The 13378-nt window shown below is 42.8% G+C and overlaps 1 protein-coding gene across 1 annotated transcript; it reads left to right on the forward strand.

Annotated features, from left to right (window-relative positions):
* The first annotated feature begins 5643 nt into the window (after nucleotides 1-5643).
* LOC119175507 (adult-specific rigid cuticular protein 15.7) lies at nucleotides 5644-11450 on the forward strand. The gene is made up of 4 exons (XM_037426435.2): nucleotides 5644-5703; nucleotides 8828-8917; nucleotides 10001-10377; nucleotides 11092-11450. The coding sequence occupies exons 1-3, from the start codon at nucleotides 5692-5694 to the stop codon at nucleotides 10328-10330; spliced, it is 432 nt and encodes a 143-aa protein (XP_037282332.1). The 5' UTR covers nucleotides 5644-5691; the 3' UTR covers nucleotides 10331-10377; nucleotides 11092-11450.
* The last annotated feature ends 1928 nt before the right edge of the window (nucleotides 11451-13378 follow it).

Raw genomic sequence — 13378 nt, forward strand, 5'->3', positions numbered from 1 at the left:
TGAATTATGGCCTCCACAGCGACATCGTGGTATCCCCGAAGGAAATAATATATAGAGCTGTTCGCCTAGCAGATGCCAGTTTTTAGAAATTCTGATGCTACAGTGGGGAAGGTATGCTCTTATAGCTACCCTTGTGTCAGTCGTAATAACCTAATTCCTGTGGAGCCCACACCACCGGCTACGAACATATTTCCCGAAGAAGAGCGCCAAGTGATTGTGATGATTTATTAAGTTGCATGCTTGGCCAAGGTGGGGTGCACTGAGAATGCTTAAACAGCGGACAAACGATAGTTTGTTAATCTTTTTTTCACATTGAAGTGGAATCATGGCCACACGGTAGGCAGTAATTTTCCGATGGATTAGCAGGCGACTGAGGAACCGTATATATTAAATTTATGTCAATTTATTTTTTAAATCGTTTACCTCAAGCTATTTACTTGCGAATGAAGTTCATCGGCTTTGCTTTGACTGGTTCTTTAAAAAACTTTCACCTCTTTCGTGTGGAATGCACCACTGCTATGTAGGTGTCAACATAACACTTCCCACTAAGCTCAATGTCTGCCTGCATGTTAAGAATAATATAGTTCTCTCAAAACATAATTAACCCTACATATCTCAGCACACTTATTTGACTGGTAACGATCTCTTACCTTTGAATGATCAGAGATGGCTTCTAAGCACCTGATATACTTGATATACTTCGGGGAAGCATCGTGACAGACTGGAGGCCAGAGTCTTGTCTCCTCTGCTACAGACGACAAATTGTATTATGCGAATGATAGCCGCCGTAGGTATACAAGTCATGCTCCTCCAAGTTCTCGCAGAAAACGAACTATCACCAAAGTGTACTTTTCATACGCATTGCCAAAGTGATAAAGGCCAGAATGTTTTTAAACAAGAAGCGAAGAAAATTGTTTCACGACGCTAGCAAACTGTCATCGAGTCCACGTGCAATCGAATGTTCACAGTACAAGTGAAAACTCTTATGAACGTTGTCAGCGACAATGCTATACGCAAAGACTGCGGCAATCGTCATTAGGAAGTCTCTGCCCTAATTTTCTTTGTCGACTCACTATGGTAGGCTGGCAGGTAAAATGTCGCGCTGTTTAGCTGGAAAAGACGTATGCAGTTCATTTTCGTAGTGGAGTGCGAGAACGACTGCTCACGTAGATTTATATAGCTTCAAGAGGACGTCAAAGATTCTCAGCTGGTCAAAATTTTTGTTAAGTCGTGAATAGGACACGCAAAACAGCATAACTATTACTATGAATTTTCCTTCATACAAAACCATATATACCAAGCAAGAATTGCACAGCACTCACCGTGGACATCTGATATATCAACATGAATCAATAACAATTGCGTTGACCTTTGCCATGACCCGCCATCAAAGATGAACCATGGGTTCAGCCGGTGGCAACCAGGACGGTGTAATATATAGAAACACAAGGCACCTCTCAGTGTGTCCACTGGAACGTGGGTGTTGGTTGCTTTTAAGCGCAAACCTGCTACATCGTAAACCATTTTGATCAGCGGTTGGCTACCATCCTATGTTGAGACGCATCACTACCTGGCCGTCATCTGTGACGCCCAACCTCACGAGCGGGGCTGACCGTTTTTATTTCTAGAAGTACTTTGACATTCTCCGGTAGTCAAAATTCCTGCGTGGGCAATTTTAGAAAAAAAGAAAACGCTCAGTCACTTTTTGTCTCTCTCTCGCTCTCCATTTAAATTGACTCACTGCATTTCAGTTGACTTGCTTTGTTGAGTTTAAATGTACTGTTACATGGAACCTTGTTTTTGCGCCTGTTTGTCAAAAGCAAATATTTCTATTTGAGGCGAAGCATTTCTTGGCGAACCGAAGGCATTTCGAGCACTTCTATCGATCTATCTATCTATCCCTCTAGCCGCCTACGCCTGGGTGCTTTTGTTATCCTCAACACATGTGATGTACACCAAATTGGTTGGCGTCAGGACATGACATTAATACTAATAAAATTATGTTGCGTACGTCGTCAACGCTTTCCAAAAGGCACGTGTGGCACATGCCCGTATACCACAGGCCATGGTATGCGGGTTGAGCCACAGTTGATTGTCAGTTTACATCTACCCAGGAATGGTGACAACAGACATTCGTAATTTAAATGCAAGTGTGTTAAGAAAAACCGACATCGTCAGCGTTGGTCCGACGAGTGCAAAGAATAAAAATCAGTATAACAGAAGGAATCGAACCCAAGCATTCTGCGTGGCAGTCGAGTACTCTACCACAGAGCCACACCAGGTGTGAAAACTGCTTTGGAGAAAAACCTTATGCAGTTTTAATGTTAGTGCAACGTCAATTGTGGTTGCAGTGGTGGTTATGCAAACAAGCATTACTTGTGTACTTTGATAATACAGCTGTTATTTCGGGTTAACGCCTATTGCAGTTCCATTGATGGCTCCACCTTAATAAAAGTCTAATATGCACATTACCTTTCCTATTTATATGATTCAACACTTTATATTCAGGCATTGTTCGACTTAAGAGGAATACACTCACGGAGGTTACGGATGATATAGCAGCAGCATTACACCGTGAAGTGTACTTCGTTTCTATAGTACTGAAGTCTTTGCCCAAACGTGAGTGCTGAAGTTACATCACACCATAAGCTGACCTTTAAAGAGGTTCTGCAACACTTGCTTAAGTAGACATCAAATGGATTCACTAAAAGAACTTACTGCCTCACGAATTCACCACCACGTTTTTTTTAATCGGTCCTGTACTAGAGAAGTTGCAAAGGTTTGTCGCACGCTGCAATTGCATTCTCGTTTCGTCCCGATAAAAGCACTGAAAGCCAAGCAGGGGAGGGGGGGGGGGTGCATGACTCGGGGAAAGAAAATACGCCACGTGTGCCTCGTGACCCTGAGCTCTTTTACTCTCTTTTTCTTCTAATACGTGGCTTTTCCGTGCAATCGCGCGCGCGCGCGTGGACAAGTTGCGGCCACCCATGGCGGCCCCAGTAACGACAGAGCGCAGCATGCTCAAATCAGCCAATAGCAGATACAATGGCTGTGATGAGTGATTTTTTTTCTTAGCTTGGTGCGTCGTTTGGCTTGTGCATCTGGTGTTCTTTTATGTGCACTCATTTGCAAGAATACTTCAGAGCAATTATTTAGGTTGGCACTTTGATTGTGAAACATCGCTGTTTTTGTGATTTTTGTTCGCTTTCAATTTTTGTAACTACTGTATAACGGGAATGATTACAGCTTATATGCCCTGTGCTTCTAATCGAACGAGCACGTTATTTTGTCCTATATTTTCTATTGTGTGATTAACTGCAATCATGTAACGCCTTCGGTTTTATTTTTGCCTGCCAGGCTCCGCTGCTCAAGCCTCCAATTGGTTTTGACAAGCTTAGTCATATTTACTGCTTCATTTGAAGAAACATAAGGTATTAGTAGCATTTGTCGAGAGAATAGAAAACAATTTTTAGCTGACTTAGAGACTTTATTGTGGATTCCAGGCTGCGTGCTGCGCTAAAAAATTTATTCGCGTGTTCTTGGGAGCCTCGACTACCGATTGGTAGTGTTTTCTGTCCATTCTCAAAAAGTTTTGCAGGGCCCCTTTGACCGCCAGTGTATTCAGTGTAATCGGAAAGCCCACGGTGTACACGCTTCTACTATACTTACAAGAACTCGTCGATCCACCTTACGACGCTTGGCTCAAAGGCACAATATGCAGCATACACAAATAGTCGCAGACTCCTTCTCACGAAACTGATTCTCGCAAGGCGTGGAATCTGAAAATTTATTATTATTATTATTATTATTATTATTATTATTATTATTATTATTATTATTATTATTATTATTATTATTATTATTATTATTATTATTATTATTAACGTTATTGTTGTTGTTGTTGTTGTTGTTGTTGTTGTTGTCACAGTCAATGAAATAAACAAAGAAGTATGGGCATGCATACTTCAGAAGTTAGGCGCAGTCGTGTTTCTCCTGTGTTCCAATTCGTACGACTCTTTTAGCATGCCCATGCTCTGGGATATCCAGCTGCGAACTTTAATTGCGGTTCACATAATTACGCACGCAAGAAAATGACGACTAGCACAGGCAAAGATCATTACGATTACCCTTTGAGCACCGGCCGACGATTTCGACGATTGACTGCTTTCACTTCAGGGAGTAACTTTTCGCCAATCTCTATTGCCTTAAACGCTTAATTATGCAAACTGCAATCAAACTTTGTAGTCAGATATCTCGGAAAACGCTCACGGTATACAATAATTATCCCAAGTAGAACTGTAGAGAAAAGTGACTCTCTCAAACTTTCAATATACATATGCGCGCTTACCACAACCAATGAAAAATTTATTATAACAGCTTAGTCAGTCGGACGGCGAACAATGGTAATTGTCACCTCACTTTGTATCCCCTTGGCCACACAACTGCTTTGCAGAGACAGTTTTCACGAACATCCCTATTCTTAACTTTAGTAATACTATAAACCTTCATTTTGACCACCCTAAGCAGTCCTCTCGTCCACGCTATTTTAGTCTCTTAGGTATACCCCATTCCTTTTATAAGTTTGTTGTGATTATTTTATAATTGGAAAGCAGTTGTAATGTTGCTATTGAGACCCCGTATACTAAGGTTACTGCTCAGTGGTATGAATCGAGTCTACATAATCCTACCATTAAAAAAATTCTCTTCAACAGTATGGATGTTCTTAATGTAAAGTTTTATTGGTAAGCTAAAGAAGATCAGCGCTCCCTTCCCTACAATGTCTGCCAGTCTTCCTGGCAATACTTCTGAAATAAATAGACTGAAGAAGACCGGGAAACTGAGCGAATCGAATAATTAGTGCCGTGTGTGTCACTTCTTTCCTTCAACCTTTGTGCAATACGCTGTTTTATTTTTTTATTTAAAAAGATAGTACGGGGAATTTCGCCAGCGCAGAAACCTCGTTCAGTTTTCACTAGAAGGCTTGGATGTGGTCTAAGTGTAACTTACATTAGACCATGCCCCAATAGGGATCCTAAAGTTCACTGGCGCCCTCAGGAAAGGCCGGGCCAAAACTGGCTTTCAACCTTGCAAGAGGAACGTGGAACGAAGGTCGAACTTACTGCTCATGGTTGTGCAAGTGGAGGGCAGCTGCTTTGTGTTGTTTTACCGATGTGTATCTTGTTTTATTATTTCTTTAGAAACAAGCCGCCCCCACCCCCGGTCCCCCAGAAAAAAATAGAAGGAAAGGAGAACAGAATGACAGCGACACATGTGACGGCAGCATGCGGCTGAGGCTAGGCATGGGTGCGTTGCAGAAAGATCACCAAAGCGCGAACGAAACTTTAGTGTGTAACAAGGGCACGCACTGTTCGCAAATTGCCAGAAAAACGTGCCAGGAAGGCGAGGCGAGCCTATACTGCTCTGTACTTTCTGCTCAGCGACATAGCTTGGCGCCGGTTATGGTCGGCTCAAATTTGACTCAACGATGCCACTCGTCATGCAAAGGTGGTGCAGGGTGGCCATTCTGGGGCGAAACAGCTGCCGCCCGCCCCCGCCCCTGTTTATGTCTAAGGTCATTGGAAACAAAGAAAAAAGGATGCCCGCAGAGCTCCCGCTTGTAGGGCGAAAGTATATAAGGCCAGCACGAGCAAACAGCATGTCACTTGGGAATACCAGCAGCTAGGAGGAGACATGATCGCAAAGGTGAGCTGTTGTCTTTCTGTGTTCTGCAGGAACAATGCACTTCTGCTCCTTGTGAATGAAAGACAGTTCGAATCCCCAGCTTCAAATAGAGGTGAATTGAACGATTGCAGGGTTAAATGATTTCGTTCGGTCATTGCCGCAAACGGAAGCTTTCAGCCGTTGTAGCCGAACAAAAAACGTACGCATAGAGCAGCGATAGCATGAATAGCGAGGCTGTGAACGGAAAACAGAAAGGCATATCTGCACAGTACTGACTTTAGCTAATTCATTCGTGCCTCTAAGAAGCTGAAGACGCACAAAAAAGTGAAATACAAGGCTTAATTCTGACGTTACTGAGGGTTTAAGTGCCACAACGCCATGTTTTTTCTTCCCTTTCGTACCTTGGAGATTCCTAATATTGTCGGAATAGTACACTATTGCTGAACGCTTTGCTGTTGTTCCCCTCCGTGGCCTCAATCAATTGTGGGAGCTACAGCAAAGTCTAAGCGAGTGAAGCGTACTTCTTTATAGATGCAAGTACCTATCACGGATGGTGTATAGTTTTTTTCAGGCTTATATCGCGCGCATCGTACGCTAGTTACAAGATTGAAAGGGTGTCTTGTGCAAAGTGTATTTGTCACATCTGATGAAGTTTTAAAATGTTGGCGAGCAACACAACGTCGAGAAAAAATATCGAAAATGTAAATGCAGGTGTTCTCGCTGTTTTTTTTTCCTTTAGCAATATTTCAGCACACTAAGTGCTAAAGTCGGTCTACTCCTTTGCAATATAGACATGCCTACTGCTATATTTATAGACGCGTAAGCACGAGTAAATCCTGAGTTCACTCAAATGATTCCGACTCATTTGTTTTTAGGCATACGGAGGCTAGTACGTAATACTCAGACACTCACAAAATGCGGAACATTCAAGTAGTGGCGTGTCGTGAATGACAAACTAAAAGCTGAGCGATATCATGAAAAGAAAGTGACCTAAAGGTACACAACTTAACGGCTAAGTTATCTGAAGACAAAGAAAGAAAAACATTAGACAGAGATTGATGAAGCTTTGGATCCTATAGGTACATAGATTCCTTATCTACTCGAGTAAAACAGCATACGGTTTGTGACAATCTTTGTGAAGCGAATTCTGCACACAACCCGTTGAGGTCAATAGACAATAATCGCAATCAAACCTGTTGGCTTCTTTTGGTTACAATTGAAGAAAATATGGTCTTTCTACTCTTGTTTTCGTCGGTTACTCAGGACGTACGTAAAGCCCACGAGTAAATCCTCGGACAGCACTGAATGCATCCTGCATAGCCGCCATGTTGAGAAATCGACCCCATTACAGTACACTTTGCGACCTCACGTGGTGAGCATCAGAAAATGACAGGATAAAGGGGGAAAGTCGAAAAGAATGAGCCCAGCACTTACAAAAGAATGTACACAAGGGGACCACACTGAGGCCAGTGTTGCTTTAAAAACTCCGTGAGACACTAATTCTCAAGTATCGACGGATGTAGCTACTAACAAAGAAGTTTTCTTTCGAAAATTTTTTAGTGTCCACTAGACTATTAGTGCGTAAAACATGCGCTGAAATGTACTTTGAACGTAAGGTGTAGAACCCGCACATTTTAGGAAAATAGATCTATTTGAAGAGGCTGTCAAGCTATTCTGACTGATTTTCGTTGCTATTGTCGACATTGCCCACTGTCACCTGCCACTTAAAGATACGGCCCTTTGAAAGATTGAACTGTCAGTCTAGGACTTGGGGCTGCAGAAGCATCTAAAATATTACGTTGCGAAGAATATGTAAGCACCGACACTTACTGTTGTGAGAGTACGCTATCCCCTATACTCGGAACTCCAGATGTGTTAAAACGAGAATTTTATTAGAATGTGTTCTTTCTGCATAGGTTAAATGAGCCTGATGCCGTTATCAACAAAATATGGACTCCCTGATTGAAAGCACCCCAGTGCTTGTTATTATGAATTCAATGTATAATTTAAAATATCCGAAGCAATACAGTGGCTACGAGAGACACGTAGCGGATTATTGTCCTTTATTTCCGCCCTCTCGATTTGCTAAATATGTTTTGACCGTAGCCATGTCCCCCTTATTGGAATGCGGTCTCGAATTCAAGCCGTAACCTACGACCCAGAAACAGCGCTTCACACCCTCCGAGACATACGAGAGGTAGTTCTCGTTGTTATCTGTTATTTAAAAGCACGCACCCTCTTTCTATATTCCAGAAAATATGAATTTGAGCAATAAGGAGGCAAACAACAACAATACACTTATCAATCATTTCAACCATTTATAACAGATTATGCACGAGCTAATCATTCAACCGGTTTCGGAGAATAAATATAGTTTCTATTCGATTTTATTTCGCTCTCACCATGCACCGCTCCGAAGGAACTTGTCTGGCGATAATTCAAGCTGAGCTTCACTCGAGCGCTGAAAGGGTGAAATGATCGATTTGGAACGGGCAATAAATGAAGGCGCTCGACACCGGGACTGGGTTGCAAAGAAAGGAACGAAGATCGCGTGCACGCGTGCCGAGGAAGGCCTTCTGCAGCGCACGAAACCGAACTAGTTTCCTTTTCCTCACTGATACGTCGTTTCCCCTCGCTTCATTGTAGGTATAATGTATAAAGGCGGGTACGACGCACCGTAAAGCCAATCAGGTTCAGGCATTCACAGAACCTGCGAATTCACTCTAAATGTTTAACGTTTCTGTCCACAATGGCGGTTAAGCATTAGTGGTGACAGATCCTTTAGTAAATGAGTAATGAGTAACTCTGATGTCATCACCCATTAATCTATACAGGTTTAATGTGCAAAAACCATCTTTCATAAAACTAAGAACACAAAAATGTATTATAGGCACTTTGGCAAACACTGAAGTTTGGCAGCGCTTGCAGACAGATCGCTGAGACGTTGATACCTCAATGGGTGGGGTTTTTTTTTTATATGCCAAACATATCGATATCCAAAAGGTATTTATTGCCTCACTGTTTAGTGTTTGCTAAAATATAAAATATTAACAACATCAAGTGCTTGGAATGACTTCTGACTAAGATTGCTGACTAAGTGGGTCTATTTTTTTCTTCCTCTCTCTCTTTTCAAAACTTTCTGCAGGTGGCAACTATCCTGAGCCTAGCAGCTATGGCTGCAGCCGGGGCCATAGCGCCACATGGAGGATTTAGTACAACTCACAGGAAGCAAGATGTGAGCTGTCATCCACAGAGTATTCAAAAGCAATCTTCAGCGACAACATGCATTGGTTTTTAAATTTCACAAATGGAACTCAAGAAAACGATACCATGTAGTGACCTACATATCTGGTGCTTTATTCTGTCTGGTGCTTTATTACAATATTCACCATTGCTCTGCATTTTACACACCCTGCAGTCCGTGGATTTTACTTTTAAAAAGTAGCAATAGGTGTTTAAAACAGAAGTAATGCAGCAGAGTACAGTTGTGTCATATCCAGCTAAATATTTTGCCCATCGCTTTGTCAATCAGTTGAGTTCCCACAATATGAACATCAACATAGCGGTTCTCAGATGGTGGTTCTCTGACGTCCCTTGGTATTTCAAGCATATCCTTACCCTAAAACATGTATTTATTTCAGCTCTACTTTGAAATATCCCCCTCTTCCATTCTTTCACAGCCCAACATCTGTGATGTGAAGTTTAGGTGTAGTGGACCAGTACTTTGTAACTGGGCCCCTACCTAGCTGTTCTGTCTGCGTTCTTTTGTAAAGTCGACTTAGAAACCAAGCGGTTGGACAATCGCATCTAAACAAGCTGGCATGGATAGCGTCTTTGACAACTATGTGCGTTATACGTAATAGCATGTACTCACATTGATCAGTGTGATGAATGCTCAGGTTCTTGATACCTCTATGTTGTAGTTTTTTTGTATTTTTAAATACGGTTTCTACAGAATAGTTCCCGACAATCAAAACCTACTTTCTTCAGTTGTTGTAACTTCATTTATCTGTTGATCAAAGACTCGATCTCATCGTAGATGAAGAATTATATCATAGTTTAAAACCATGAGCTACACAAGAAAAAAAAACTGAACAAAACTTAGTGTCTCTGCTGGTGTGGTGAAGTTATTTCGAAAATAGTCCCAACGTATGTGTCATAAGTCTAATTCGTAAAGCAAAAGGAATGGGACCAGAATTTGCCAACTGCATGCTGACACAGCAGAGTATGTCACGCAAAACTGAGTTGACATAGCAGTGATAAATGCTCCAACTATGGCACAGCTTCTAACTAAAGAGCCCACGGATGGTGGTCGCAGGACTTCGGACGCTACAGCTTCGGCTACAACGTGGTTAACGGCTTGGGAGCCAGGAACAGCCGCTACGAGACCGGCGCAGCGTATGGGCCTGTAGTGGGCAGCTACAGCCTCGCAGACATCGACGGCCGCGCCCGTCGCGTCGACTACGTGGCCGACAAACTGGGCTTCCGCGCCGTGGTGCGCACCAACGAGCCTGGCACCAAGACAAGCCTGGCCGCCGCAGCGCCTTATGTGTCCGCCAAGGGACCCATAGTTCCTTCGGCCGGATTCGGAGGAGGCTACTTCCCGTTCGCTGGCGGCTACGGAGGCTACGGTGGCTTCTACGGCTGATTCACTCGCCATAGTCGGCTAGAGAAACAATGTCTACGCTTGCGCTGGTACGTATCTATGGATATATACGCGAGGAAACCATCGTAAATGTAGAACAGATGTGGCGCCTAATGTTGAAACAGAAAACACTTCTACTCTGCTCGCCCCTATTTTAGCACTTAACGTTTCTTCCCGAAGCTCGCTAAAGGTTTGTTCGGAGTATTTTACGTATATTGCTCCTCTAAATGTGCCTTGGTGTGATCAGCTTGAGGGATCAATATGTGCACATTTCCTTCAAAGCATACCAGAACGGAGTCGTGAATTTAGTTAGACGGCGAGTATGCGTCAGCCCTAAATCTGAAGGGACACGTTCTGCTCGAATAAAGTGTCACATATTTTAGGCAACCAGTCAACCTGACTTCTTCATCATCAGTCAAAACTGTCGTGTAGAACGTAGTTCTTTTGTGGGCGTGTGTTCTGCCAACCACTGTTTACATAGAAGGTTATACCAATGGGACAAGGGCGTGTTGATTTCGAAGAGCGGTTCTGGTATCAGGTAGTTTTCCTGTACAGAACCGTTAAAAGGTACGTTAACTAGTAAACTAAGCATCATTAAATAAAATAAGACACTTCCTCGCTTGTGGGTTGAACGAAAATAGCATGAACAAAAAGTAGAAAATTTTTCCGATCCTGAGTGTCGGTAAGAGCTTACGAAACTTCGTGTTCCATTACTAACGGCGTCGCCTTTTCTTTCTCTCCTCTCTTCCTCTCTACTGATGCAGATTTTTCAAGCCAACCTATCTTCGTACCTGCTGTGCATCGTAATTTTCCGTTATCTTCCGTGACTCCCGTCGCACACCCGCTGCTGAGGCCCTTCTTCGTCCTTGCGTTGTGCGTTACCTCTGTCTAGTCTTATTGCTGCTTCTAGTGTTGATGCTTAGCTATAACACACTTTTTTAATAGTGAACGTCTCATTCATTTTCTTTTGGAAATGTATAAGTGTGCCTAAACGTAAGTATATTAACAGAGCGTAACATCTCTCGGCGCTACAAAACGTTTAATAACGCTGCTCATAATGCTTGTGTTCTGACATTCCTGTAACTAACATTATATGTAAATAAATGTTCCTTGTGTATGCGAACTTTCTGTTCTCACTTTTTCCGCGATTACTGACAGCTAATATATGCAGTTCAGGCAGTTCAAACGTAAAAGTTCACCTTCAACAAAGAGAGAGAGAGAGAGAATTTTTTTTTAAAATGCGAATGCATTTCTTAGTCGGGCTATGTCGGGCGTCCATCGGGATCCATCCATCACCCTTTCCCATAGCTACAGCTGCGGGCGTGTACGTCTATACCAACCAGAGCCCGCACCATGTCACGCTTCGGTGTCACCAGCTGTCAGCAACAGCTGCGGATACGCGTTCTTACTTTAAACGTGCACACTAGCTACTAGAGCTGGAAACGCATACAGCGTTTCTCGCGACATAAAAACGCCACGTGTGGCAAGCGGCGATATTGGCTGCACGGTGGACGAAAAAAAAGAAAACATTATTCTTCTAACGCCGTGTATTCATGTGCCAAACGCCATTATAGGCGCTACGCAATGTATTCGCATTTCTTCACAATTCCCTTCAGGGAGGTGGGGCTTTTTTGTTTGTTTGTTTAGGCGGAGGGTATCAACAAGGCGATCACGTCAGCCTCTTTATCGCTTCCTCTAGTTTTCGCGTTGTTACGTGAAGCGCGGGGACATTCATGAGCGCAGCACATGTCAACCAACGACGATTCTGCATGCAATGCAAACGTCCAGGGAGGATCAAAGTTCGCACTTGAGAAACAGCTGAAAAAATGGCGCGATAAAAAAATTTAATGTTGTGTCCAATAGAGACCACCTGTTCTTGCGGCTTATTGCAGGGTAACTCTAAGGGAGACATGGGTCACACAAATAATTCTTTAATATTTGGGTAACTGAATCAACTTTATATCAGTTATTCACTGCTCTAGGCACATTTTAAATATCAAAGTATATTTCTAATAGGAACAAAACATATATATTTCAAAAAACACTCATTTACCATAATTAATAGAAGCTTTCTGGCAACTCGCTTAGTCCAACACAAAGACATGTGGCAGGAGTTCCAGAGAAAATTAAGGGTCTAATGTGATTGCCTTTGAACACGTTAATTGGACAACGGGAGGGAAGAATGCGGCAAGCAAGAATCTATAAAAAGTTGACTCAAATTAGGCAGCTAAAAATTTCAACGAAGAGGCTGGTTTGCGAGCCAGCATGCTTGACGATAACTACACCTCAACTGAATTGACCATTTCCTGAATTCAACTGAACTTGACTGAAGGTGTTATTGATTACATAACAGTAGGTATCCAGCATTAAGGAAGCATTTGCAATCGTTTCGCCACATTTAGCCAGAATCAGCTAGAACTGCCCAACGACAGCCATTATTTTGCCAGCTTTTATCAATGCAGCCAATATAACCAGTGTTGAGAACTGCTGAGAGCGCGCAACCTCTTATGGAAGTTGATTGATCGATATATGGTGTTTAACGTCCCGTAAACTACCATATCATTATGAGAGACGCCGTAGTGGAGGGTCCCGGAAATTTCAACCGCCTGGTGTTCTTTAACGTGCACCCAAATCTGAGCACACGGGCCTCAAGCATTCTCGCCTGCATCTAAAATGCAGCCGCCGCGGCCATTATGGTAGTTCACGTGAAATAGTGAGGCACTTAACCACTGCCTTCGAGATTGCTCGCAATTTCGGGCAGAAATAATGACTGCTTATACGATCTCGGTGGGAAAGACCAAAAAAAGATAATTTTTTTCAAAATACGCCCTCAAATAGTGCCGCAGCAAAAGGCATGGCTACTCCAGTTAAGACTTACCAGATCTGCAAGATCGGAAGTGGGATGGTGAAATAATGCCCTTGGGCGGCCTCATAGGTGTAATATGCACGTGCGCGTATACTACTTTAAAGCCAAGAATGCGCCATACGCGAGCGAGAAAAAAAAGTTTACGGTCTGCGCAAGAAAATGATTTCTTTGATAGGTAATGTTAG

The sequence above is a fragment of the Rhipicephalus microplus genome, chromosome X, assembly GCF_043290135.1.
Source record: "Rhipicephalus microplus isolate Deutch F79 chromosome X, USDA_Rmic, whole genome shotgun sequence".
Lineage (NCBI taxonomy): Eukaryota > Metazoa > Arthropoda > Arachnida > Ixodida > Ixodidae > Rhipicephalus > Rhipicephalus microplus.